This window comes from Heloderma suspectum, chromosome 11 (genome assembly GCF_057233095.1).
Source record: "Heloderma suspectum isolate Gila_16-S chromosome 11, 16-S_ref, whole genome shotgun sequence".
Lineage (NCBI taxonomy): Eukaryota > Metazoa > Chordata > Lepidosauria > Squamata > Helodermatidae > Heloderma > Heloderma suspectum.
The window spans coordinates 3,518,021-3,542,008 of record NC_139468.1 but is presented as its reverse complement, the minus strand read 5'-3'; the positions used below and the strand labels follow the sequence as shown (position 1 = coordinate 3,542,008).

The following is a 23,988-nucleotide window of genomic DNA, read 5'->3' as shown; positions in this document are numbered from 1 at the left end:
CTTAGTGGCCATGTACCAAATGAAGAAATACTATCACATGCTGGTGTAACAGATGCAATGCGGGCCATGTTCAAGGCCAAGCAGAGATGGGTCGGCCACATGGCCTGCTAACAAGCAACAGGTGAACCTCCCAGCCTTACAAATTGGATCCCTGGGGTTCAAACGCAAATGTGCTGGCAGAACTAAATTGCACTGGGCTGACCCAATGATGAAATTTAGCAATGGTGAAAATGTGCTTGAGACAGAAGGGCATGGTGTGATGTTAAGTTGCATCCTTGGAGGAATGGGCAAGTCAGATATAGGTGATGACTGCTACTTCTGGGACGATGCAACTGGACCCTCCCTGGTTCTGGCGTGCCAAATGGCATCTGAGCCCCACAGAAAACTGTTCTGTGGGACTGTTGTTTTGGCTAATGTTTTTTACACTGCAGTCCTATGCATGTCTACTCAGAAGTAAGCCCTGTTGAGTCCGATAGGACTTGTGTCCAGGTAAGTGTGTATAGAATTGCACCCTAACAGCATGTATCACATAAGAAGTGCTACAGAAATTAAGGCTGCAATCCTATGCACGCTTACCTGGGCGTAAGTCTCATTGAACTCAATGGGACTTACCACTGAGATGGGCATAGGATTGCGCAGTTACAGACTTTATCTCATTCAAACGTACATCAAACTTGTAAGAGAGCTCTTCAACATTTTTATTAATGACTTGGAGGAGGAGGTGCAGGGAATGCTGATCAAATTTGCAGATGACACAAAATTAGGAGGGATAGCTAATACTTTGGAAGACAGAAACAAAATTCAAAGTGATCTGGATAGACTGGAGTGCTGGGCAGAAAACAAGAGAATGGCATTTAATAGGGACAAATGCCAAGTTCTGCACCTAGGAAAAAGAAACCAAATGCACAGTTACAAGATGGGGGATACGTGGCTCAACCACACTACAAGCGAGAAGGATCTTGGAATTGTTGTCGATCACAAGCTGAATATGAGCCAACAATGTGATGTGGCTGCAAAAAAGGCAAATGCTATTTTGGGCTGCATTCATAGAAGCATCGCTTCCAAATCCCGGGAAGTACTAGTTCCCCTCTACTCAGCACTGGTTAGGCCTCATCTGGAGTACTGTGTCCAGTTCTGGGCACCACACTTTAAGAAGGATGCAGACAAACTGGAGAGGGTTCAAAGGAGGGCAACAAAGATGATCAGGGGACTGGAAACAAAGCCCTATGAAGAGAGACTGAAAGAACTGGGCATGTTTAGCCTTGAGAAGACTGAGGGGAGATATGATAGCACTCTTCAAGTACTTGAAAGGTTGTCACAGAGAAGAAGGCCAGGATCTCTTCTTGATCATCCCAGAGTGCAGGACACGGAATCATGGGCTCAAGTTACAGGAAGCCAGATTCCGGCTGAACATCAGGAAAAACTTCCTGAGTGTCAGAGCAATACGACAATGGAACCAATTACCTGGGGAGGTGGTGGGCTCTCCCACACTGGAGGCCTTCAAGACGAGGCTGGACAGCCATCTGTCAGGGATGCTCTGACTTGGATTCCTGCATTGAGCAGGGGGTTGGACTCGATGGCCTTGTAGCCCCCTTCCAACCCTACTATTCTATGATTCTATGAGAGGTCAGCGTTAAACCCATTTTACAGATGAGGAATGAAGAGAGGGGAGGGGAGAGATGGGTATAAGACCACATATTATGACCAAATGCCCATTTAGTCATAATGTATGGTCTTATACCCATCTCTCCCTCCCTCCATCCCTCTTTCTCGTTCCTCATCTGTAAAATGGGTTTAATGCTGACCTCTCTCAAAAGTTTGATGTACGTTTGAGTGAGATGAAGTCTATTGTGTGTGATCAGGTTGTTGTATGATCCGGTTAATTTCTGGGTTATACAGACATTCATTTCAGTGTCATTGATTAGTCAGATAAAAAAGCAGAGTGTAAATCTGCCAAATATTATTTAATTGGTCAGCAGCAGCTATAGTTTTAAATCACATTCTTGCTTAATGTTATTGCTTTTCATTACAACGTTATCCCACCCTTCCTCTAGAAAACTAAGGACAGCAAAGATAGCAATCTCTCCCACAATATTATCTACATAATAGCCCTGTGAGGTAGGAGGAAAAGTAGTGACTGGCCCATGGTTACCCAAATTAGACTACTGGCTGAGCAGGGATTTGAACCCAGGTCTGTCCAGCACTCTGGATTAGCCTTTCCCAACCTGGTGCTCTCCACATGTGAACTACAACTCCCATCATCCATTGGCCATTCTAGGAGTGATGGGAGTTGTAGCTGAAAACATCTGGAGGATGACCGGTTGGGAAAGGATGCTCTAGAAACTGCTGTCTGTCTGCAACTTCTCTTCAAAAAAAATTTTTACGCTCAGAGTTAAGAATGCAAGAAGTGTTCTGCTGGATCAGACCAAAGGCCCCATTTAGGAACACTGGAAGCTGCCTTAGACCGAGTCAGACCCTGGATCCATCTAGCCCAGTACTGGCAGCACTGACTGGCAGCTGTGGCTGTCAGGCAGGAGTTTTTCCAGCCCTACCTGGACATGCCAGGAATCAACCCTGGGCCCTTCTGCATGCAGAGCGGAGGCTCGTCGTGACCAGCACCACCCTGTCTTGGCCCAGCCAGGTGCCTCTGGCAAACCCACAGGCAAGGCATGAATGCAACAGCCCTCCTCCAATGCTGCTTCCTGGCAACTGGTTCTCAGTGGTACACTGCCTCTGAAAATGGAGGCTCCATTTCACCATCCTAGTCAATTGCCATGAACAACCTCTCCTGTCTCCTCCATGCGTTGGCCTGAGCCTCCTTGAAAGCTGCCTCCACCAGTGAGTGGCGGCGTGGTGGGAAGGAGGGGCTCCTCTTGGCTGCCCTGCATTTCCCGTCACTCAGCTTCATGGGATGACCCCACGGGTGGTCTAGGGCTGGGGGCGAGGGGCGGGGAGAGAGAGGCGCCTCTCTGCCCCCTTTCTGCACACCACGGGTCCTTCTCTGCACCGCTACCAGGCCCCGCGTCTCCCCTCCTGTGTCTGCATCGGCTCCTCGTAAACAGAAGACAGTCGAAGTCCAGAGCAGTCGCGGCCAACCGCGCAGCAGCCGGGCTCGCCAGGGCGGCACCCCACCCTCTGCCGGCTTTGGCAGATCACGATCACTGACCGTTGGCCGTGCGGGCCGGGGGCTGATGGGTGTTGCAGTCCCGAACATCCGCAGGGCGCCAGGTTGGGGAAGGCTGCACTGGGAGAAAAGCGTCCGGGGCTGGGGGGGGGGATTCCTGCCTGCCCGTGCAGGCGCTCGCGGAGGCGCCTGCAAAGGCTGCCGCGGAGGGCTTCTGCATCTCTCCGGGGGCGGGGGGCGCCCGGGCACCCCTCGCCACCGCTCCCTGCCGCTCTCTCCTCCCCTGTCCCGCGCCCCGCCCTGCGGGGCTCGAGACCGGCCCCGCGCGCCGCTTCGCTCGCCCGCCCGCCCGCGCCGGGCTGCCCCGTCCTCCCCGCTTCCCATATATAGGCATCTGCGCGCCCGAAAGGCGGCGGCCCCTCGGAGAGCGAGCGAGCGAGCGAGCGCAAGTCGGAGCGAGAGAAGGAGGAGGCGGGGCCGGAGGAGGAGCAGCCGTCGGGGGGCGGGCGCGGCAGGCGCGCGCCCTTTCCCAAAAAAGTATCGGCCGCCTCGCGGAATGCACTCGGCCCCCGGCGACGGTACATATCTGCCCGCAGCCGCGTAGGAGGCACTCGCAGATCGGCCAGGCGCTCAGTCCGGCGCAGGCCAGCCTCCTCCAGGAAGGGAAGCCCGCCGCCCGCCCCGCTCGCCCCGCTGGGTCTTCCGCGCGGAGCGCCGCCGAGCCCCCCGACCCGCCGCCGCCATGGACGCCATCAAGAAGAAGATGCAGATGCTCAAGCTGGACAAGGAGAACGCCCTGGACCGCGCCGAGCAGGCCGAGGCCGACAAGAAGGCCGCCGAGGACAGGAGCAAGCAGGTGGGCTGCGGCGCCGGGCGCGCCCCCGCCCCCCCCCGCGCGCGGCGGGCCCCCGGGCCCGGGCGCGCTCCCCGCGAGGCGGCGCGGCCCCGCCCTCCCCCGCCGGCGCCGGCGCCTCCCGCGGGGCGGCTGGGGGCCGGGCCGCGGCCTCCTGGCGCCGCCGGGGGCCGGGCCCAGCGGCGCCCGCTGAGAAGGGGGCTCCGGCCTCCCCGCGCCCGGGCCGGTCTGCTCGGGAGCGAGCGCCGTTGGCCCGGCGGGGCAGGCCCGCGGCTCGCCGCACCACGCCGGCGGGCGAGGGCTGCCCGCATTCCTTCCTTCCGGGTGCTGGGGGCTGTTGAGTTAAGGGGGAACTTCGTTGCGGCCGCCGAAAGTCGTTCCGGGGTGGGCTCCTTCGAGCCTGGCTTCCCCGCCCCTGAAAGAGCTGGGGGGTGGCGGGGCAGCCGCGCGGGCGAGGAGAGCTGCTGCGGGTGGCGGGGAGGCAGGGACGCCTCTGGGAAAACGGGTTCTGCCTAAGAGGCGCGTTTCTGGAGGGCGGTTCGCGGCGGGGAAAGGAGGGGTGGATGTGGCGCTTCCTGCTGACACGCGAGGAGGCTAGCCAGGGCGCGCCTGTGACTTTCTGCCCCGCGCACCCGCTGGCCTGTCGGCGCGCTGAGCCACGAACCAGGGAGCGAGAGCCGGAGCCGCGCGCGGCACGGCCCCGAGCGCTTTTACGCAGACGCGCCCCCCCCCCCCCGAGCCGGACTGACTTCTGAGAACAGCGTCGGTCTGGCCCGGTTGCGGCTCCCACTGGCCCTGTGCTCCCAGAAGCATTTCCTTGGGGGTAAGCCCCAACAACTTCAGCGCCACTTACTTCCAAGGGAGCCTGGGCCTCAGTCTAGTTGAACTTAGCCATGACTCGGCCCCACTGAAAAGAAAATGACAGAAGTTAATCGCACCTAACGCGTTCCGTTGGCGGCAGCGGGGCTTGCCTTGTGGTTAAATTTAGCTGAATTGGGGCCCTTGAGCCTGAACCAAAGCACAGGAAGCTGACTGGGCTGTGGATCAGGATCCATCCATTGCTAAAACCTGTCACACACACCCTTCCTGTTTCGCTTGTCACTTGTTTGTGCCCTGCTTCTAGTTCAGGCCGAACCCGTCCGCGTGATGGAGACCTTCAGAAATATTGTAGTCACTGAGTGGGAGGAATCCGAGGGGTGGGTAAAGAAAGGAGAATGTATATTGGGATAAAAATGCATTTCCTCCTCTTTTTGCCTCTAACATGCGTGGCTAGTTTGAGGATGACATAGTGCAGTTGGAAAAACAAATGCGAGTTTCAGAGGACGAGCGGGATCGGGTCCTGGAAGAGCTACACAAGGCTGAAGAGAGCCTCCTCTCTGCAGATGAGAAGGCCACCAAGGTATCATGCCAAGAGGATGCTAACGTTTTTCTCCTCTCTCTTTCTCCTTTTCTCCTTCTCTGTCTGTCTGTCCTTCTGCACCCACACCTCTTATTTGCACGATCACGTTGCCTGCTGCACCCCCTTCCTCCCCTCCCCCACCATCCCCCAACCCCATTTTTCCATTGGCCAGCTGGAGGATGAGCTGGTGTCTCTGCAAAAGAAGCTGAAGGGCACAGAAGATGAACTGGACAAGTATTCTGAGTCACTGAAAGATGCCCAGGAAAAACTGGAAGTGGCAGAGAAAAAGGCCACAGATGTGAGTACATTCCCCTTTCCATCACCACACACACCACCCGCCTCTTTGCTCCCAAGCACCCAGCCAGTTTCTATGGCCTCCTGACTCCATCACAGGATACAGGGTCCAGTGTCTCTTGACAGGGGTGGGTGAGCGGAAAAACTCTCATTGCCTTGTGTGATGAGTGCCATCCATCACCAGAGGTCATGGACATGATTTCTGCACTTGGGTACCTCAACCCTTGCAAGGTGTGACTTGGGCATAAAGTGGGGAAAGGACGGTGGGGTGACCACTGTTTCCGCATAGAAAATCCTTTCAACTGTCTCAAGACATTATTGATGCATGTAAAACAGCCGCCAGAACATTATAATCTATTGCCCTACAGGGCTGGAAATAGTAAGAGTTATGGAGTTGAGGCTCCAACACATCTACTGCTACCCAGTAGGGTACCAAGAGGTATCAATGCCTGAGTGTTTCAAGGCAGGCCAGTGGTTCTTGATTTCCAGATCCTCTGGTGGCTTTGAAAGTCAGAAAGGTAGCTAAGACTCATCAATTAAAATACAGCCCTGTCTGTGAAAACCCAGCTCGGAAGATGATACTTGCTAGGTCTGCAATCTGTAGGACAGAGATCCAGAGAATAAGCATGGGGTTATATATAGCTCAGCACTTTATATGGTATAGTGTGACAGCAGCACCCTTCGCAGTGTCTCATCCCACCCACCTGTCTAACCCCTGAGAAGTATTAAATAGTTCCGTGCATGTAACTCCCAGACATTTGCAGCCCCACATCCCTTACAGTGCAATTTAACATTCTTTCCAAGTAAAGGCTTCCTCCTAAGGTTAGAGGGAACAATGGACATCCCAAGCAAATAGTCATTTAAATTTCACCCATTTAAAAATGCAATAACAACCTCTTTATAAATGAATACATAAATTCAGCAAGGGGGTTTAGAAAGGATGACAAAAGCAGGCAGGGTTTTGTTTTTGGGGTGTGTGAGAAAAGTAAGTTATTAAGCCAAGTCCTCAAGTAAGGAAGATCCATGCACTGGATGACAAACTTAAATCTGTGCTTAGTTCATTGTGTAGGTTTTGGGGGAAAGAAAACTTCTTGTGCCCAACTAGAAAGGAATCCTTTTGACTTAATTTCAGCCCTAGAACCACAGAGTGACTCTCCGTCTGAGAGTCAAGACTGCATCTAATCTGGTTCAGATGTGTTTCCTCTGTATGTGGCTTTCTATAGATGGGAGTCAGCATTCCAGCTAGGCGTTTATTTAACTTGTTCAAAGGAACCGCATATAGATCCAGGGGAGATATTCCTTATAAGGAAAAGAATGCAGACTATTTTGAAAGAGCTCGTCTCGGATGAAGGCCGGGGAGAGCTGAGAAATGCTACTGGAACAGAAAGAGACTTCTGCCATTGCTCCCTTAATTGAGAAAGCAGGCATATTTATTTGCAAACTTTAAGGGAAACGTAGGGCTCCTCCTCCAGCCATTTCCAAGTCAACAGACCACAAATCCCGCACCTCCATCCCATATCTCCTAAGTGCAAAGGCTCATTTTGTAGAAAGAGGTGTAAGGAACTCCAGTGTTGACTAACTTGGAAGACTAACTTGCCTAGAGAGGACATAATTTCCTGGACTGGTGCAGACAGACCTATGAGACGGGCGCATGTCTCTAATGAGCAAGGACGAGCTCCCTGGAACGAGCTCGCGGTTACCGGCTGGTGTGGTGAGGGTGGAGGCATTAGTCACGGCCAAAGTGGGCCGCCGTCAGCCTCCACGTCACTTCCTTTGAGACACACCGGGTTGCCTAACGAGTGGGAGGGAATGACTTGATGAGTAACAGCTGGGTGTTGTTCTCCTGCTCCCTGCGTGGCCTCCTCTGCCAGCTGGTGGAGCCTTGCCAGGTGCCCCGTACCGTAAAGGTGTGTCCTACCATTCTAAAGCACTGCCGCTCCTGCTTTCAGAACCTTTCATTGCCATAACGTCGCTGTGGAGTAGACGGCCCCATCTGAACATGGTCTGTTTGGAAACAGGGCAAAACAAATTCAACACCCATGCAGCCTGATCCGATGCATGTTTACTCAGAAGTAAGCCCCACTGAATAGAATAGGGCTGGCTCACTAGCAAGTGTTTAGGATTGCAACCTTACAGCACATTTACTTAGAAGGAAGGCCAATTAGTATAATAGGATTTGCTCCCAAGTGCACACGATTGCTGCAGTAACTGGACAAGCTGATCTCAGAATTTCTGGTGTCTGCCCATTCTTCCATTCCCATGATGAATAAATTCCTCCATGGGAATTCCTGCAGTTGAAGGCCTCCTAGAGAGGCAGATGTATGTGGACAGCAATCCATCTAAAATCTATGTTTGTGTAATAGCTTTATTAGACCAACCAAAAGATCACAAAAAAATGTGCATGCTTTCAAGATCTCCAGGTGTCTTTATCAGGCAAGGTGTTGTTAGAAAAAGCAGGTTTCGTGGGAGAATGGGGAGGAAAAAATGTGAAACTGGTGAAGTCAAAGTGTCTGCATGATCAGGGTCCCAAGGTAAAGCGGGGGAAGAGGGGGTGTGTAGATATTCGAATTAAGCTCTGCAGTTCATGTGATAGTTACCAGGTTGTTTCTGGAGCAGCCCCAAAAGATGCTGGGAACAAGAAAGGGGGAAATGTTGGATCCCCCATTTTGGAACTATAAAACCCCGCTGTTACTCAGAAACAAAAAACATGTTTCCAAAATGGAGGATCCAGCATTTTGAATGTCCCCCACTTCATCTTGGGACTCTGAACATACAGACGCTGTGACTTCACCATCAAGTCAGGATTTTTTTCTCCCCATTCTCCCACCAGACCTGTTCTTTGTAACATCTGGAGATCTTGAAAGCTTGCACATTTTTGGTGATCTTTCGGTTAGTGTAATAAAGCTATTGCACTAACATGGATTTTGGTGTTTTTTTCTTACAATATAGCTACCTTTGGAGTTTTTTGCATCTAAAATTGTCAGGTGGATTTTCTCCCCCAGAAATGAAGAGGGTGACCATGCCAGGCTTCTTCTGGCTTCTGTGCACACCCCTTCCTCGAAAAATCCGTTGGATGACTGAGTTTCACATGTGAGCCTCCATAGGCATAATCCTGTGTGGGAAGGGAACAGTTATATAGGAATGAATAGGCCATGAATGGCTATTTTTATAGTTCCCACTTCTACTGTTAATAATGGATGGAACTACTCCATCCATTATTAACAGGGATGTTTTATTATTATTTATATTTATATACTACCCAAAAGCCGAATCTCTCTGGGAAGTTCACAACCATTAAAACCATAAACTCCAACACAATAAAACATAATATAAGACTTTAAAAGTAGCTTATAAAACCAAAGTAAAACCCAACAGCAGTTACAACCCAGGGAAAGCTGGGTGAAAAGGTGCATTTTTAGGAGGTGCTTGGAAGATGCCACACTTTCTTCCTCCTGAACTGCATGGGGAGGGTTTTCCAGATGTTTTATGGACAGACATTACTTAAACCTCAGTTTAGATATGATGCTGTGTGTGTGTGATTTTAAGAAGAAATTTATTTGTGTCAGGCATATGCTGGGTCACTGGAACTTCCACAAGTGACATTTGCTTGCCACAAGTCATGTGCTCCGAAACCACAAATCCCCGGTGTGCTAATATTGCTCATAATATTGCTCAGAGGCAGTAGCCACTGAGTGTGTATTGGATGCAAAGTGCTTTGTCCCAGCCACACAGGTTGCGTGTGTGTGTGCTTTTTTTTTTTTAGTGCGCCCGGTGTCCTGTTTAAACCAGGCCTAAGAAGGACCTGCATCCGGTTGTTTGGTGTCATAGGCAAATATTGCAATGTTCCCTATTTAGCTCTGGAGCCCAATAGCCTCTCCTTATCCACCACACCCTGCTCATTTGACAGAGATCCAAAGCCAGCATTAAACACCCGTCAAATCCTGATCAAAAGGGGACCCTGGCTGGCTTTAGCCATAATTCCTCAGCAGTGGAGGCAGGAGGGGCAATCCCTCTCCACACGGAGGGGGAGACAAAAGGGGGGAGGCTGTAGCTCTCTGGCAGAGCGCTTGCTTTACGTGTGGCGGTGCCACAGGTTTTTCTCCTGGCATCTCTAGTTTGGAGGATTGTTCTCTGGTAGCAGGGCTGGGCCTTCCTTGAGATCCTGTTGCAGTAGAAAATATTGAGGTAGGTGGACCAAATCTGCTGCGTCAAGAGCAGTTTGACATCAGTGCCCTCCTTCACTCTGTCTTAAAGAAATACGGTCTTTCGCCCAAGTCCCAGATCAGAATGACAAAAGCCCTACTGCAAATGGGCTAAACGGGAGCGCTTGGATAGAAGCCTGTTTGATGGCTTTAAATTTTTTGTTTTGTGTTTTCAGTTCAGTGTGCCTTAGCTGGCTTGCCACCCACTTCTTGACTACCTCTGATAATAATTCCCAGTGCCTGCCCTCACCCATATTTGGGTATCTCCTCCATAGACAATACAAGGGGTGCTGCAACAATATGTTGCAGCATATCCATGCCCACATAGATGAGTGCTTCTGTTTAGGGTGCCAGCCATCCAGTCATGTCCTCCTCAAGGATATCCTGAGCTGTAAAGGGCCCATGCAGGCCAATTCATTCTCCCACCCCCTTATTTTTTTGTTTTCAACTGACAGAATATTTTGTGGCTCTTGGAGGCCACTGGGCATGCTCAGTCCTTATTGGGCTGTTTGGGTGTGTGTTTTCTATGCCCCCCCTTTTTTATGTTTCCTACTTCTGCATACCTTAGGGCTCAGCAGAACATGCTGATACCTCCCTCTCTTGTTTCTCAGTAACCCCATTTTGGCTCCAGTCTTGTCAGAAAATGTATAGGATTTATACAGCCCCTAATACACTGTTGCCACAAAGTAAATGGCACAGCAATGGTAACAGGAGAGATACTACAGCAAGTGACATAAAGCAGAAAGAGAATCCTGAAGCCCTGATATGGCAAAGTGACTCCGGAATGTGGAGTGTTAAATTCAGGGTGTGTCTCCTGTTTAACATTCTCTGTGTTCCAGCCGGTATTCTTCCTAGCTCTAACCTAACAGGTTTTCTCTTTTAACCCTGTTTTCTTGGGTGGGTGTGTGGTGTGTGGGGAGACGCAATTTTCCCATTCAATTTGCACTGCAAGATAACACACCTATTCCAAGTCAGGGAGGTGAGGGGTGCTTCCGGACGAGGCTTTTGGGGTGCTATTGCCCTGCTTCATTCAGAATTGTACAGGGGCTCCAGATGACGTCTTCCTCTTGTAACCCTCCCGTGTCTAGCTGCACAAGGCTTTCTCATTGGTAGTGCTAGGAACTATCTGCCCGGAAGCACCCTAAATCTCTCTGCTAGGTTTGAGGAAGGGGGAAATATTTCTGCCTACCCTACACACATACATGCCTACGGTGGTGCACAAACACTATGTTTGCTAATAATGTGTGCAAGTGTGCTTTTCAAAACTCACATCAGTTCTCCAAGCCTCAGCGCTCCGTAGCAATATGGAGATTAATAATACTGGCCTACTTTACAGGACCGTTGTGAGAATTGCTGGGATAAGGCACATGAAATTATTTGAATGCTAACAAATGGTATGTAAATGCTAAGTAATATTAAGGCTGAAATCCTGAACACACTTAACTAGGAAGTAAACCCTGACAGACTTGGTGAGATATACTTCTGAGTAAACATGCGTAGGGTTGCACTGGACATTTCCTTGCATATTTGTGATGCAAGAGGAGAAAGCTCCGCTTATTCCCACACCCTCCCATTTCATTGAGGCCTACAATTGCTCTTTCATGGTGGCCTTTCCACAGGCTCTGAATTAGGTGAGAGCCTGACTTATTTTTGCACATCTGGCTCCAGTAGCCTTAGACAATTTGCAGTTGTCCGAGGTACTGGCAGTTATTTCAAGTAGCACGATTGACCCAACTCCCTAGAGTATCTACTTTGTTTTGTTTTCCTCCTCCTCTCCCTTCCCTCACTAGCTGCTGGGGCATTTTAATCCTGGAAATGTTGCTGCAGCATCCCTTCGATCAAAAGAATATGTGTGTGTGTGTTGTGCTTTTCGCCTGGAGGGAGTGGCAGAGCCAGCCCCTGGGAGCAGCAGCCCACCCTGGAATGGAGTGTGCAGCGGTGGCCACCAGGTGGCACGCTTGCCCAACTTCTAGCTAGCCCCTGGCCTCTGCCCAATGCAGCAACGCCCCAAATGTCTCGCAAGTCGAGAGTGCGATGTAAGCGCATTCGGGGCGGGGGGGGGTGTGCGAATTCCAGTACTTTACTTCGCACTAGCATCCTTTGGAGAGATTCTCAGTCTGATCATTTGCGGGCGGGGGGTGGCTGATGCCCGCATAGTCCTTCCTCCGCGCCCCCAGCTCTGGGGAGGGGCCCGAGGTCTGATCCCTGGCAGCATCTCTCCGTAAAGAGGGCCAGGTAGCAGGTGATGGGAAAGCCAGAGTAGACCCAGGGCAGGTAACCTGGTGCGCTCCCGTTGTTTTGGACTACAACTCCTCAAAACCCTTGCCACGCTGGCTAGGACTGATGGAAGCTGTAGTCGAACACTCACGGAGGGCGCCAGGTTCCCCGCTCCTGGAGTGGACGATACCGGACCAAATGGAGGCTGAGCTGGTGGAATCCGTCTCAGCGCCGGCGGCAGCCCGGCTGCATTTCAGCGGGAGGGAGGCTGGCTGCGCGATCCTATAGACCGCAGGGATTGGGGGACGTGCAGCGCTCCAGCCGTCGAGGGGCTGCAACTCCCATCGTCCCTCACCGTGGCCTATGCTGGCTGGGGCTGACGGAAGTTGCAGTCCGAGAGCATGTGGACGGGGCCGCGCGTCCGCGCTGCTGCTAGCCACGCTTGGGGCGCAATGCCGGGACTCATTGCTGTCGACGCAGGCCTAGGAGTGCGCGCTCAGCCGAGTGCGCGCTGGCGGGGGAAGCCCTGCAGCCCCGGGCGCCGATCCTGGGAGCCCCCCCCGCCAAAGCCTGGCCAGGGCGGCGCGGTGGAGGCGGCTGCAGGCGCGGGGCGGGGAAGGAGGACTTCCGGGGGGCGCGGGAGGAGGCGCGGCGGAGGGCGGCGCGGCGCGCTGCTCGGGACTGCGCGGGCTGCTCGCGGCGCTGCCTCCTTCCCGCCGGCCTCGCCTCGCCCTCTGCTCCGATGGCGGCGGGGCTGAGCTCGCTGGATGCCGTGCGCAGGAAGATCCGGAGCCTGCAAGAGCAGGCGGACGGGGCCGAGGAGCGGGCGGGCCGCCTCCAGCGGGAGCTGGACGAGGAGCGGGCGCTGCGCGAGCAGGTAAGGCGGCCGCGGGGCGGGCGCCCATCCCCCGCGCATCGCGCCCGGCCCGCGCCGCCCCGCTCGCCTCCCGGGGGCTCCCGCGGGCGCTCGGGCTGCTGCGTCGCTTGGCCCGCCGCAGCAGGTGGGGACGTCGGGGGAGCCTCCCTCCCCCCTCTCCGCGGACCCCCCCGCCGGGGCCGCTCCCGGGCTTGGCTCTGCGGGGCCGAGCGTCGCAAGGGCCGGGCGCCTCCGCCCCGTGAAGGGGCGGGGAGGACCCCCGCTTCCCTCCCGCAAGCCGGCCCCCGGTCTGGGGCGAGGGAGGCCCCGCCGCAGCTCCCGCCCCGTCCGCCGCGGAGCAGGGCTTCCCTCCCGAACAAAGGCTGCCCCGCCCCGCCCCGCCCGGCTTCTCGGAGGAGCCCGCGCGACGTCGCGCAGGGCGCTCGCTTGCCGGGCTGCCCGCCAGCCTGGCCTCCGGCCGCCCTTCCCTCCTTCCTTCCCGGGGAGACAAAGGCCGAGAGCCAGGCCGCCCGGATGGCCGAGCGCGGGGACGGCGCGCGAGCCCAGTTGCACAGAGGCAGGAGCCGGAGAGCGCCCGGCCAGGGCGCGCTTAGGCGGACTGCCTCGCCGTAACTTCAGCCCGGCCGAAGATCCTTCCGAGATCCGGACGAGCCGAGCCTCAGCCCCGGTTCTCTGGAGAAGGTGGTGCGCATCCCCGCAGAAGAGAGTGTCTCTGGGCATACCCGGGCCGGGTTTATTTGGAGAAGGTGGTGCGCATCCCCGCAGAAAAGAGTGTCTCTGAGCATACCTGGGCTGGGTTTCCGTCATGGCTTAGGCTTGCACAGCCTGTCTCCAGTGCGTTGTCATGAAAAACGTAATATGCAAAGCTTCTCTTGGTCAATGCAAAACCCACCACTCTAAACCTGGGGCGAGGCGGGCGAGGGTCAAAGGGTGAGGCTTTGGGTGGCTTTTTTACCGGGGTATACAACGCACACAAACCATGCTGGTTGCGAAGGGTCGCATTCACGTGTAAATCAGTGGTTTCTGTTTTTACCATGCCGGCCGCTCAGGAAGGCATGTTGGCCGCGCATTCTCCCTGTGGTAGCTCAGGCAGAGAGAGCGCGACATACTGACAACGCCCTAGTGATCGTCTAGCCAAGCCGAGACTTGAATCTGGGTCTCCCCATATCCAAGTCTGTCCACTGCACCAGACTAGTGTTCCCCTCCGAAATACTGGGAAGCGGAGCTCAACGGAGGGTCGGAGTTGGCTCCCAGGCGTTCTAAAGGGGGGAGTGAGGATCTCTGTGTGTGCGTCCTTCACAGCTGAAGCTGCTTGAGCATGTGTTGCACTGTGCCCGAGCTCAAACGGTAGCATGAGGGTACACGGTCATTATTAAGGTCGCAATCCTATGCATGCTTAGACAGAAAATGCCCTCCAATTCCCAGCATGCCCCAGCCAGCCATGCCCAGAGGTGTAGGAGTTTCTTCTGTCTAAGCATGCATAGGATTGTGCCCCAGGTGTAAAAACGGTCTCTGTCAGCCTTCCCCAACCAATTTGGCACCCTCAAGATGTGATGGACCACAACTCCCATCATTCCTGGTCCCACACATCTCCAGGGCAGCAGGTAGGGAAAGCTGTTGTGAATAATTTTTTAGATGGGTTGACTAGAGTTCCACAGGATTCATTGATGGAAAAGTTGGGGATGTGAGAAGAGTCCTGCTGGACCAGGCCAAAGGTCCACCTTGTCCAACATCCTCACCCCAGGAAGCCCGTAAGCAGGACTTGAAAACGACCCCCCTTTCCCATTGTTGCTCCCAAGCAACTGGTGGTCCATGATAGACTGACTGCCTCTGAACTTGGAGGTTCCATTTAGGCATCATGACAAGTAGCCACTGGTGGGTTTTCCCTTCACTCTTGGGGAAGATTGCATTGCATTTTTTGCATTTATTGCATTTATACCCCGCCTTTTTTCCTCTTGCAAGGAACTCAAGGCGGCTTACATTATCCTCCTCCTGTCCATTTTATCCTCACAACAACAACCCTGTGAGGTGGGTTGGGCTGAGAGTCTGTGACTGGCCCAAAGTCACCCAGTGAGCTTCCATGGCTGAGTGGGGACTAGAACCCGGATCTCCCAGCTCCTAGTCCAACACTCTTGCCACTACACCACACTGGCTCCTATGCTTTGACACCTTGCTCATTTTGGTTGCCCTTTGGTTGCATCCCTTTGCAGCTCTAATGACATGAGATTTCCTTACTCCATCCAGCCAAGGTCCATTTAGGCCAGTATTCGGTCCCTAAGAGTTGCCAGCCAAAGCCCTCCCAGACGTTGGTGTGATGGGGACAGCCGATTCCTTCTGGTTTGTCCCCAGCATCTGGGAGTCAGAACGGTACTTTTCCCTGCATGTGGAGTTTCCATTTTTAACTGTCATGGCTGCAAAAGGTGTTGTTTGAATGATTAAGGGATATGATTAAGGGGCCATGCTGGAAATGATTGGAATTGTAGTCCAGCACATCTGGGGGGCACCAGGTTGGGACAGGCTGTGTTTAAAATAATGAAATGCTTCCTGTCTTGTCTTGAACCTGCAGCCATTCTGTTTTGTTGGGAGCTCCTGCCCCCTTTCCTACAATGGCCCATCCACAAGTAGAGCGTGAAAGTCATGGCCTCTCCCTTGCTGTTGTTCCTGGGAAAGTGCTGTTGAAAGATAGACTGCCTCTGAACATGGCGGTCTCATTTAACTATTCGTGACTATTGAAAAGGCCCTTTCCTGCTCTTCTTTATTAAAATCTTCCTGAGAGCTTTCTCTCTAGCCACAATATGTTGAGCAGGGGCTGGGCCTGCCCTCTGGGAATTCTCAAGTGTGATATTAGAGATCCATCCATAAAAAAAACTTCTCTTATGCAGGCTCAGGTGGTCAGGTGCCATTGGTACATGGAAGACACATGATTCTTGCCTGAGCTCTTGTCACTTGCTTCATTTAGGCTGGAATCCTTCACACACTTACCTTGGGAGTAATCTCCATGGACTTCCTTCCAAGTAAAGATGCCTCAGATTGCACTGTTTTCTGAGTTTGTTTTTTTAAAATCTTTGAATCTCGCTTTGTTGACTATAATGCTCAGGTTCACGCAGCTGTTTTGCATGCAGTCACCATGCAGGTGTTCTGAGCGTGATGTGTGTGTGTGGGGGGAGTGGATGACACAACTGGAAGCTGCAACAAAATGTTGCAGTGTGGAGCACTCCCTGTTCAGTATTCCAGCCATGTACCCCCACCCCAACTTTTTTCCTTAGAACGTCAGTCAGTGTTCTGTGGTCACTGAGCATGTTTAGTCCTCATTGGGCTGTTTTGGGAGGTCCTCCCCCTGCCCCATGAGGGTTCCCCCCCCCAAGATTTTTTTCTGCAAACCCTGGGGCTTCCCTAAACTTGCTGATAACTCACCCTCGTGTGTGGGTGGTGCTGCTTTGGCTACATAAGCATCAACACGTAACTCTGAGCATCGGAAATAGAAGGAAGGATATAGTACTATTAAAAGCTTTTGCTGTTTTTCCTGTTCACCAGCTGAGAGCTGGCACCCACCGCATTCACAAAAATGATGGTGTATGGTATCAATGGCTGGGGGATTCTGGGAGTTGTAGTCCAACATATCTGAAGGGCACTGGGTTGGGGAAAGATACTTTGGGCAAACAGCAAGAACCTTTAACTTGGAGGTAAGCCCAGATGGTTTTGCAATTCAGGCCACATTTATATGCATGGGGACTTAAACTTCAGAATCAATTAAAATATTGTTAGAATGTAAGAACCAGTCTTCTCGTGCAAATACCAGGTCCAATCAGAATATTCCGGGGGGGGGGGGGGACACAGGTGATTTGCAGACTTTTTGAAGGGAGGCCCAGGAGAGGCTGTTCCTTGTGAAAAGGAAATGGTTGCTTTCTTGCCCATTAGCAATCATTAATCCCTGGTTCTATCATAGTGAAACTATGACAGAGAATAGCAAACACAAAATAGAAACTTGTGTTTATCTTGTTAGCCCTGGGAGTGCCATGTGGTGTCATCAGTACTTATCTTTACCATATAAGGGAAAGTACTGCTTTACAGCAAAAAAAGAAAAAAAGAAGAATAATTTGGGCCTTACAGGGTGGCTGCAGGCTGGCCTGTGCTGAGTTCCTTCTTTGGGAACCGGAAGTAGGAAATTGACCTTTAAGCATTACAGGCTGCAATTGAGGCAAGATCAGTTTTTATATAATTATTAACATGCTGTTTAATCAGTTGTTCCACAGGATTGCTTGCCAGTTCTCCCCTCCCTAAAGATGAAAATACTGTAACTTCCGTAGCCTCAGAAGATTCTCAGAAGTGTGTTTTGAGAATCAGGGAGGAACAGAATAAAGTTATGGAAAATTCTGGTTGGCTGTCTTTCAGTAATGTTGGCCGCAGTGCAATGGGAATGTTCTCCTGTCAGACCGCTTTGAACTGGACAGGAGCTGCACAGGAGAAGGTCCTGGTGGATTGTGACCTCAAAATGAGTTGATTTGTGGCTTCTGTAAGCAAGGACATTTCTTTGTGATTTTGCACCGATCTAGTAATAAGTAATAAGTGATCCTCAGTAATAGAAGTTCATACACTTTAAATGGTGGAGGTTTTGCTTTAAAAAAAAAAGCTGCATTCAAAAGGGCGAAAATGTGGCTCAGGGTGCAATCCTTACGTGGCTAGTGAGTAAGCCCCATTGAACACAGTGAGGTTTGCTTTAGAGCAAACATGCATAGCATGGCACTGTTGTGATGGTACCTTTAAGTAGATAATCTGGTTTGCTATTAGAATAAAGATCGCAATAGGGATGCATGAAAATTTAGCTCAGCCTGCAGTTTTAAGTGAGCTGATCAGATTTTCAATTCCTGGACTAACTCCTCCAAATTTTGTTATACAGTTTTATTTATTTATTTATTATTAAATTCATTAATCGCCTATCTGGCTGGTCACCCAGCCACTCTGGGCGATGTACAACATACAACAAAAACAGTTTAAAACAATAAAATTCTACAATAAAAACATTTTCTAAAATACCCTAACCCACCCCAAATGCCAGTTCTTGGCTTTAAAAAAAAAAGTACCAACATGCATGTTTTAGGATAAAACGCATACATAAGAATTGCATTTTAGGATAAAATACATACCAAATGTGCATTTAAGTATTGAAATGTGATTTTTAAATAATAAATTAACAGATTGATGTGGAAACAGGATGGAATAGACTTATGAATGAACGCACGTGAAGCTGATATGGACCAGAATTGGAGTGGTCCATCCATGCCTAGACCACCGGGAAGGAAATTCCCAGTAAGATTAGGTGCTTCTCAACATGATGCTTAAAAGCAGTTGAACTCCTTTTCCAGCTTTCTTTGCTGTTTTGCAAGATCCAAGGCAGGTCCAGTTCTTTTGTACACCTGAGAGCACAGGGCCCCAAGGTTAGGCTAAAACATAAGAAGAGCCGCGCTGGATCAGACCAAAGGTATATTTACTGCAGTATACTGTTCACACAGTGGCCAACTAGCTGCCAATCAGAAACTCACAAGCAAGACATGAGCGCAATAGCAGCCTCTGTGTCTTGCAGACCACGAGATGACTCAAAAGCATTTGATAGTGCCCCTCCTGTGTGCATCACACTGGTATGTGTGCGGCCTTCCCATGACCTGGTTTTGCTCTCATCTACTCAACTGAGGAGCAGGCAGTCTTGGAGAAACAGCCAGGGATCTTTCCTGTCTCTCGATCTTGTCCAGGAGTGCCGGAAACGCGCACTGCCTGTGCCACTTGTAATATCTATACTGCAGGTTGGCCGCTGGACTGTGACCAAAACCTGAAGCTGTTCGCTACAAGATCCAGTTTTGTCCTTTCTCTGTGGTTTGAGCAAAAGTCTGGAAGCCAAAATGGATTAGGTGGTTGGAAAAGAGTGGATGGCTCCCTGCCCCAAGAAGCTTACATCGATTTAGAAAGTAGGGAGGGGAGTTAGAAGAGAGAACAGAGTAGCACATGGTGTGTTCATGTGTTGTGTAAATGGCAGTTGTTGCGTTCTCCTAGTACTTTTCTCCTTGATCTAAATGCTTGCATATCACTCCTCTGTGTTGTAACTTTGGGGGATGGGAAGCTGTCCATACCTTTTGACTGTCTTTAAGGTAAACTAGATTACCACTCTTGTAAAAATAGACCCGTTCTTTTTATTCAATATAATGTCGATTTACTGAAATGTCATCATCCCCAGTATCAAATTCCAGGGAGACATAAGTACCCGTTCGGATTCCTGTAAGACACTCACTGCAGGACAGACGGCCACAAAACCACGCTTATTGTAACCAGGACTGCAAATGTGTAATGAAATTATTTGATGTTTAAATGAGAACAATCGCTGACCTACTAAAAACAACAGTCTTGTGGCATGTTAAAAATTAACACATTTATTATAGCATAAGCTTTTGTGGACTGTTGTCCACTTTATCAGATGCATGATGTGTTGTTCTGAATTACAGACACACACAAATATGGTTGGCAAGGTGGGTCATAAACAGTGAGGTCAGAGGGAAATGAAACGGAGAAACTACGGACAGTGATAATTACGTTATTAAGAGTGGCCATCACATAAACAGTTGTTCATTGTAACACAGACATCCTGGCACTGGTAAACTAAACTGGTAAACTGTGAATGCCAGGATGTCTGTTTCTGTGAACGGTCACACTGTACTTTCTGCATCTCATTTCCCTCTAACCTCTGTTTACAACTCCCATCCCCAACCAGATATCTATATCTATCTGTAACTCAGGATAACCTTCATGCTTCTGATAATATGAACTGCAGTCCACAAAAGTTCATGCCATATATATTTCTTAATCTGTAATGTTCCACAAGACCCTTTATCATTTTTGCTGTAACAGACTAGTATGAATACCCGTCTGGAAACTGACATAGTTAACTCCTATTTGCAATCGAAAATGCAGCACAATACAATAACTTCCTTATTCAAAGAAAGGGTAACGCTTCGTTTGCTGGGTTTCTTAATATGTGTTCTATAGTAGCTGAGCACTAAGTGTATGGTGAAGGGTCAGAGCTTTCTAGGAATACTGTAAAGTCACACACAGACAAAGAGAGAGAGGGAGCCTGTCAAGTCACGGTATGTGTGGTTGCATCAAAAGGAAACAGTTGAGAAATACTTTAATAGATTGTACAGGTTGTGGGAGAGATGAACATAAAAAGAGCCCTGTGGGAAGCCCACCGGTAGAACATGATGCTGGAGGTCATATAGAGCCATCATGACTAGTAGCCGTTGTTGGCAGGATCATACGTGGCCACTATCTGTCTACCGACGTTTGGGTTCCTCCTGCGTTAAAACTGGATTGCCTGTTCTCTCCCCGCCACGCACTTTCCCTTCTTGGTTTCAGTCCTCTTTAACCACCCCCTCCACCACCCCAATTGCATGTCCTATCAACCTCTTCAGCTCCCTCAAACATCGCTGCATTTGCTTCCTTCCCGCAGGCCGAGAGCGATGTGGCTTCTCTGAACAGGCGCATCCAGCTGGTAGAGGAAGAGTTGGATCGTGCCCAGGAGCGTTTGGCAACCGCCCTACAGAAACTGGAGGAGGCTGAGAAGGCAGCGGATGAGAGCGAAAGGTAGGGAGGGCTCTGGGCTGTTGGTGCTCAGGCTGCCATCCGTCCTGTTTCCATTGAGATCGGGGCCTGTTTTGCCTCTGCTGTGTTGGTCCAGTTGCCTTAAGCCTTCTCCTCAACCTGGGGCCTTCCAGATGTGTTGGACTACAACTCCCAGCACCCCCAGCCAGCCATGATGGGCAGTGTAGAAATAAATAAATGGGAGTTGTAGTCCAACCTGTCTGGAGGGCACCAGGTTAGGAAATACTGCCTTACATTATGCAGGGCAGATGTTGACAGTGTGGTACCTAAGGAAGAAAATCTCGGTGCCCCTCCACGCCCAGCCCACCAAGAGCTTCTCCATGCTAAACCAGCACAGTGCTGCTTGTTGTGGCTGGCTGTGTGCACGGCGGCTGAGTGTGGTGGGAGGGGTTTGTATATTACAGGGACACTTGTGGCGTGTTCAGGGTGCAACTGTGGATTCTGCACAGAGAGACACTTTACGCCCCCAGGGGTCTTTGTCTTCGGTCGCTGCTAAGCGCTGATGCTGGTTTTTGCCACCAAGCATGGCACTTATTTTTTTCCATATGAGTGAATGGCAGCCATTCACTTGTATGGAGGACATAAAGGGCTGCATTTGTCCACCCTTTGGGTTAGGGCTCAACATGCCCCTTGTGATCCCACTATCTGCAATGAGGGTCAGCTTTTGCCTCGTGCCAGCTGTTGTCCTGGAAGGCAGCCTGTTCCATTTTGCCCCATAGAGGTCAATGGGAACCATTGAGAGCCAAGCCAAACCAGCCCTGAGCTGCATAGCCCCGCCCCTTTGACTGCATAGCCCCACTTCCTGGCACAATGCCGAAAGGTGATGGGGCCTTTTCCTGTACATATAACACATTCTTGGACGAACTTGCAATTTAGACCCGGTAGTGGGTGCCTTCAGCTGGTGGGGAACTGAAAGTTTCAGTCCTCAAGTGGGGAAAGGTGATTAAAACCGCACGCGTGTGTGTGATGTGGCGTCCTTGGTTCTGGGTTGCCTGCTGCAATATGATCACACAGGCCAACCTGGAACGTAGGAAGCTGCCAAACTGAGTCAGACCTTTGGTCCATCTTGCCCAGTGTTGTGGGCACTGACTGGCTAGTGGCTCTCCTGGGCTTCAGGCAAGATTCTTTCTTCGGCCTACCTTGAGATGCGGGGGATTGAACTCGGGACCTTCTGTATGCAAAGCAGGGGCTCTGCCACTGAGCAACAGCCCCCTTTCAACTGCTTGGGCGCTTTCATTCTGTGGGAGTGCAAAATGTGGGGCCAGGTGCAGAGAGACAGCATCTCTAAGACCCATGTTTCTAGCCCGGGGTGGGCAACTTCTGGGGGTCCGGGGACCAATCCCCACAGTGGTGCAGCAGCCAAAAGGGCCACTTTTTCATTAAAAATAGCTCATTCCTGGTGCTGTGCCACTAAATTTCCGTGGCAAACCGCAACCTCTTTTATTGAAAATAAGGGGAAATCAGCCCCTTGCTACTGCACCACCGAATTTCAGTGTCATATATGGTGGTGGCAGGAGTGGGGACCACAAAGGAAACCGGGGGGGGGCACGTGGGGCCCACTAATGTTCTACCCCTTGTGGCGTTGGAAATGCGTAGGTCATGCCTGCTGAAGCCTCCCTGGTGAAAGAGGTGGCTGGATAAGATCTCTGGTGGGTTTCTGGTGGTCTTCAGTGCCCTCATCTCTCCCATGAGTACCAAACACATATAAATTATGCAAAATAAGACCTTTGTACTTTGTTAGAGGAGTCGCTTTTTTCCGCGCAGAATTGAGACTGGGCACAGACCTGTGCTGATATGGTATCTGTGTGTGTGTGTGTGTGTATAAATATAATTGACTGTATGCTTGTGAGAGAGGGGGGAGGGCATAGCGTGGGGAGTGTCCACAGCCCTGGGCCTGAGCTAACAAACTCATTCCAAACCTTGCTTTTGTTGTCTTCCAGAGGTATGAAGGTCATTGAGAGCAGGGCCTTGAAGGATGAAGAGAAGATGGAAATTCAAGAGATCCAACTTAAAGAGGCGAAGCACATTGCTGAGGACGCCGACCGCAAGTATGAAGAGGTTGGTGTCTGAGCGCAGCCGCGAGGCCTCTCGGCTCCTTCTTTGGCTTGGCTGCTCTTCCTAGCAGAGGACAAAGGAGTCAGCTGTTCTGCAGCAGTTGTGGTCACTTGGCCAGATGAAACACAGCCGTTATGTTATAAGCGAAGACGGACGCTAACCTCTCCTAACCTGGTGCCCTCCAGATGTGCGGGACTACAACTCCCATCACTTGCTTTATGGGAGATGTAGTCCAGCACATCTGGAGGACACTCGGTTGGAGAAGGCTGATTGATGCTAAGGTTCTTTGTGGAGGAAGCCTTCAAAGAAGATGCCAGAAAGTAACGCCTTGATCTAGAAAGCATCGAGAGATTGTGTCGAAGTTTCACGAGGGAAGAATTAAACCAGTGCTGAGAGTTGAAATCCTTCTCACACAGCTAGGCTGTTTTTCCCCTGGATATGGTTTATTTATGTAAGTGTAGCTGTGGAATTTGCCTTCCATTATGTGCCATTTGAAACATTTCCCCCCACCCCCCATCGTAGCTCCCAAGCGCAAGGCAGCACTGTGATATCGCAGGGCCCCAAAGACGGGCGAGGATCCCTGTATAAGAGAGAGCATCGTCTTTGCTCATGGTGGCTGCACCAGAACTTTCCACTGCCGGATCACTTCGAGGGATTGGAAGGGTACATCTGGGAGACGTCATTTTGCGGCAGTGACCCGGCCCTCTGAGTCAGTTTTACAAAGCTTTCTGGAACAGCGGAATCCGTAAGGCCCTGAGGGAAGGCAGAAGTGTAAAGTGCAGGTTTGTGATGTCATGACATCATAAACCTGCACTTTACACTTCTGCTTTTCCCCGGGGCCGTTGCTTAGACAAGGATCACAGCTTGCGCAAGGGGGTGAATTTAGCGAACAGGAATTCTAAAAAGAAATCCGACATGCCGTATAATATTCTCCTGGGCTGATGTTCTCAGAACGTAGAGTATTCACTCTGAGCTCAAGAGTGGCAGGGTTAAGGACCGATAGTTTTTCCATTTGCTCAATACTCAGAAGAAATAAAGAGTTGATTCTCTTTGTGGATATTTGGAGCTGCTGAAATTAGGAAACTCTCTCTAAGGTGCATTGACTTTGAGAGGATTCACTCACCTTTCTGGACTATTCACATGCATACTTTGTTAAGAGAGAGCTAATAGAATGCTGAATACAGCAGAACGTAGGACATTTTTAAGTCATTTCAAGCAGCTGTTAATTGCATTGAGACCTAGGACTGAGAGTGTGCTGTACGGCAGCCTTTCCCAATCCAAGGCCTTGCAGGTGTGTTGGACCACAACTCCCACTATCCTGAG

At 51.0% G+C, this 23,988-nt stretch overlaps 1 protein-coding gene across 6 annotated transcripts in view; it reads left to right on the top strand.

Moving 5' to 3' along the window:
- Positions 1 to 3,733: 3,733 nt before the first annotated feature.
- The window catches only part of TPM1 (tropomyosin 1), a 39,768-nt gene continuing 19,513 nt past the window's right edge, over positions 3,734 to 23,988 (top strand). For 2 of the 6 annotated variants that reach the window (XM_084816668.1, XM_084816669.1), the window contains exons 1-4: positions 3,734 to 3,980; positions 5,549 to 5,674; positions 20,459 to 20,592; positions 22,551 to 22,668. In XM_084816668.1, coding sequence (XP_084672794.1) covers positions 3,867 to 3,980; positions 5,549 to 5,674; positions 20,459 to 20,592; positions 22,551 to 22,668 — 492 coding nt within the window. In that variant the 5' untranslated portion in view covers positions 3,734 to 3,866. Of the gene's footprint in view, positions 3,981 to 5,250; positions 5,377 to 5,548; positions 5,675 to 12,718; positions 12,967 to 20,458; positions 20,593 to 22,550; positions 22,669 to 23,988 lie in introns of those variants that run through there. The other 4 variants (XM_084816671.1, XM_084816672.1, XM_084816673.1 and 1 more) reach the window with 2 other exon arrangements.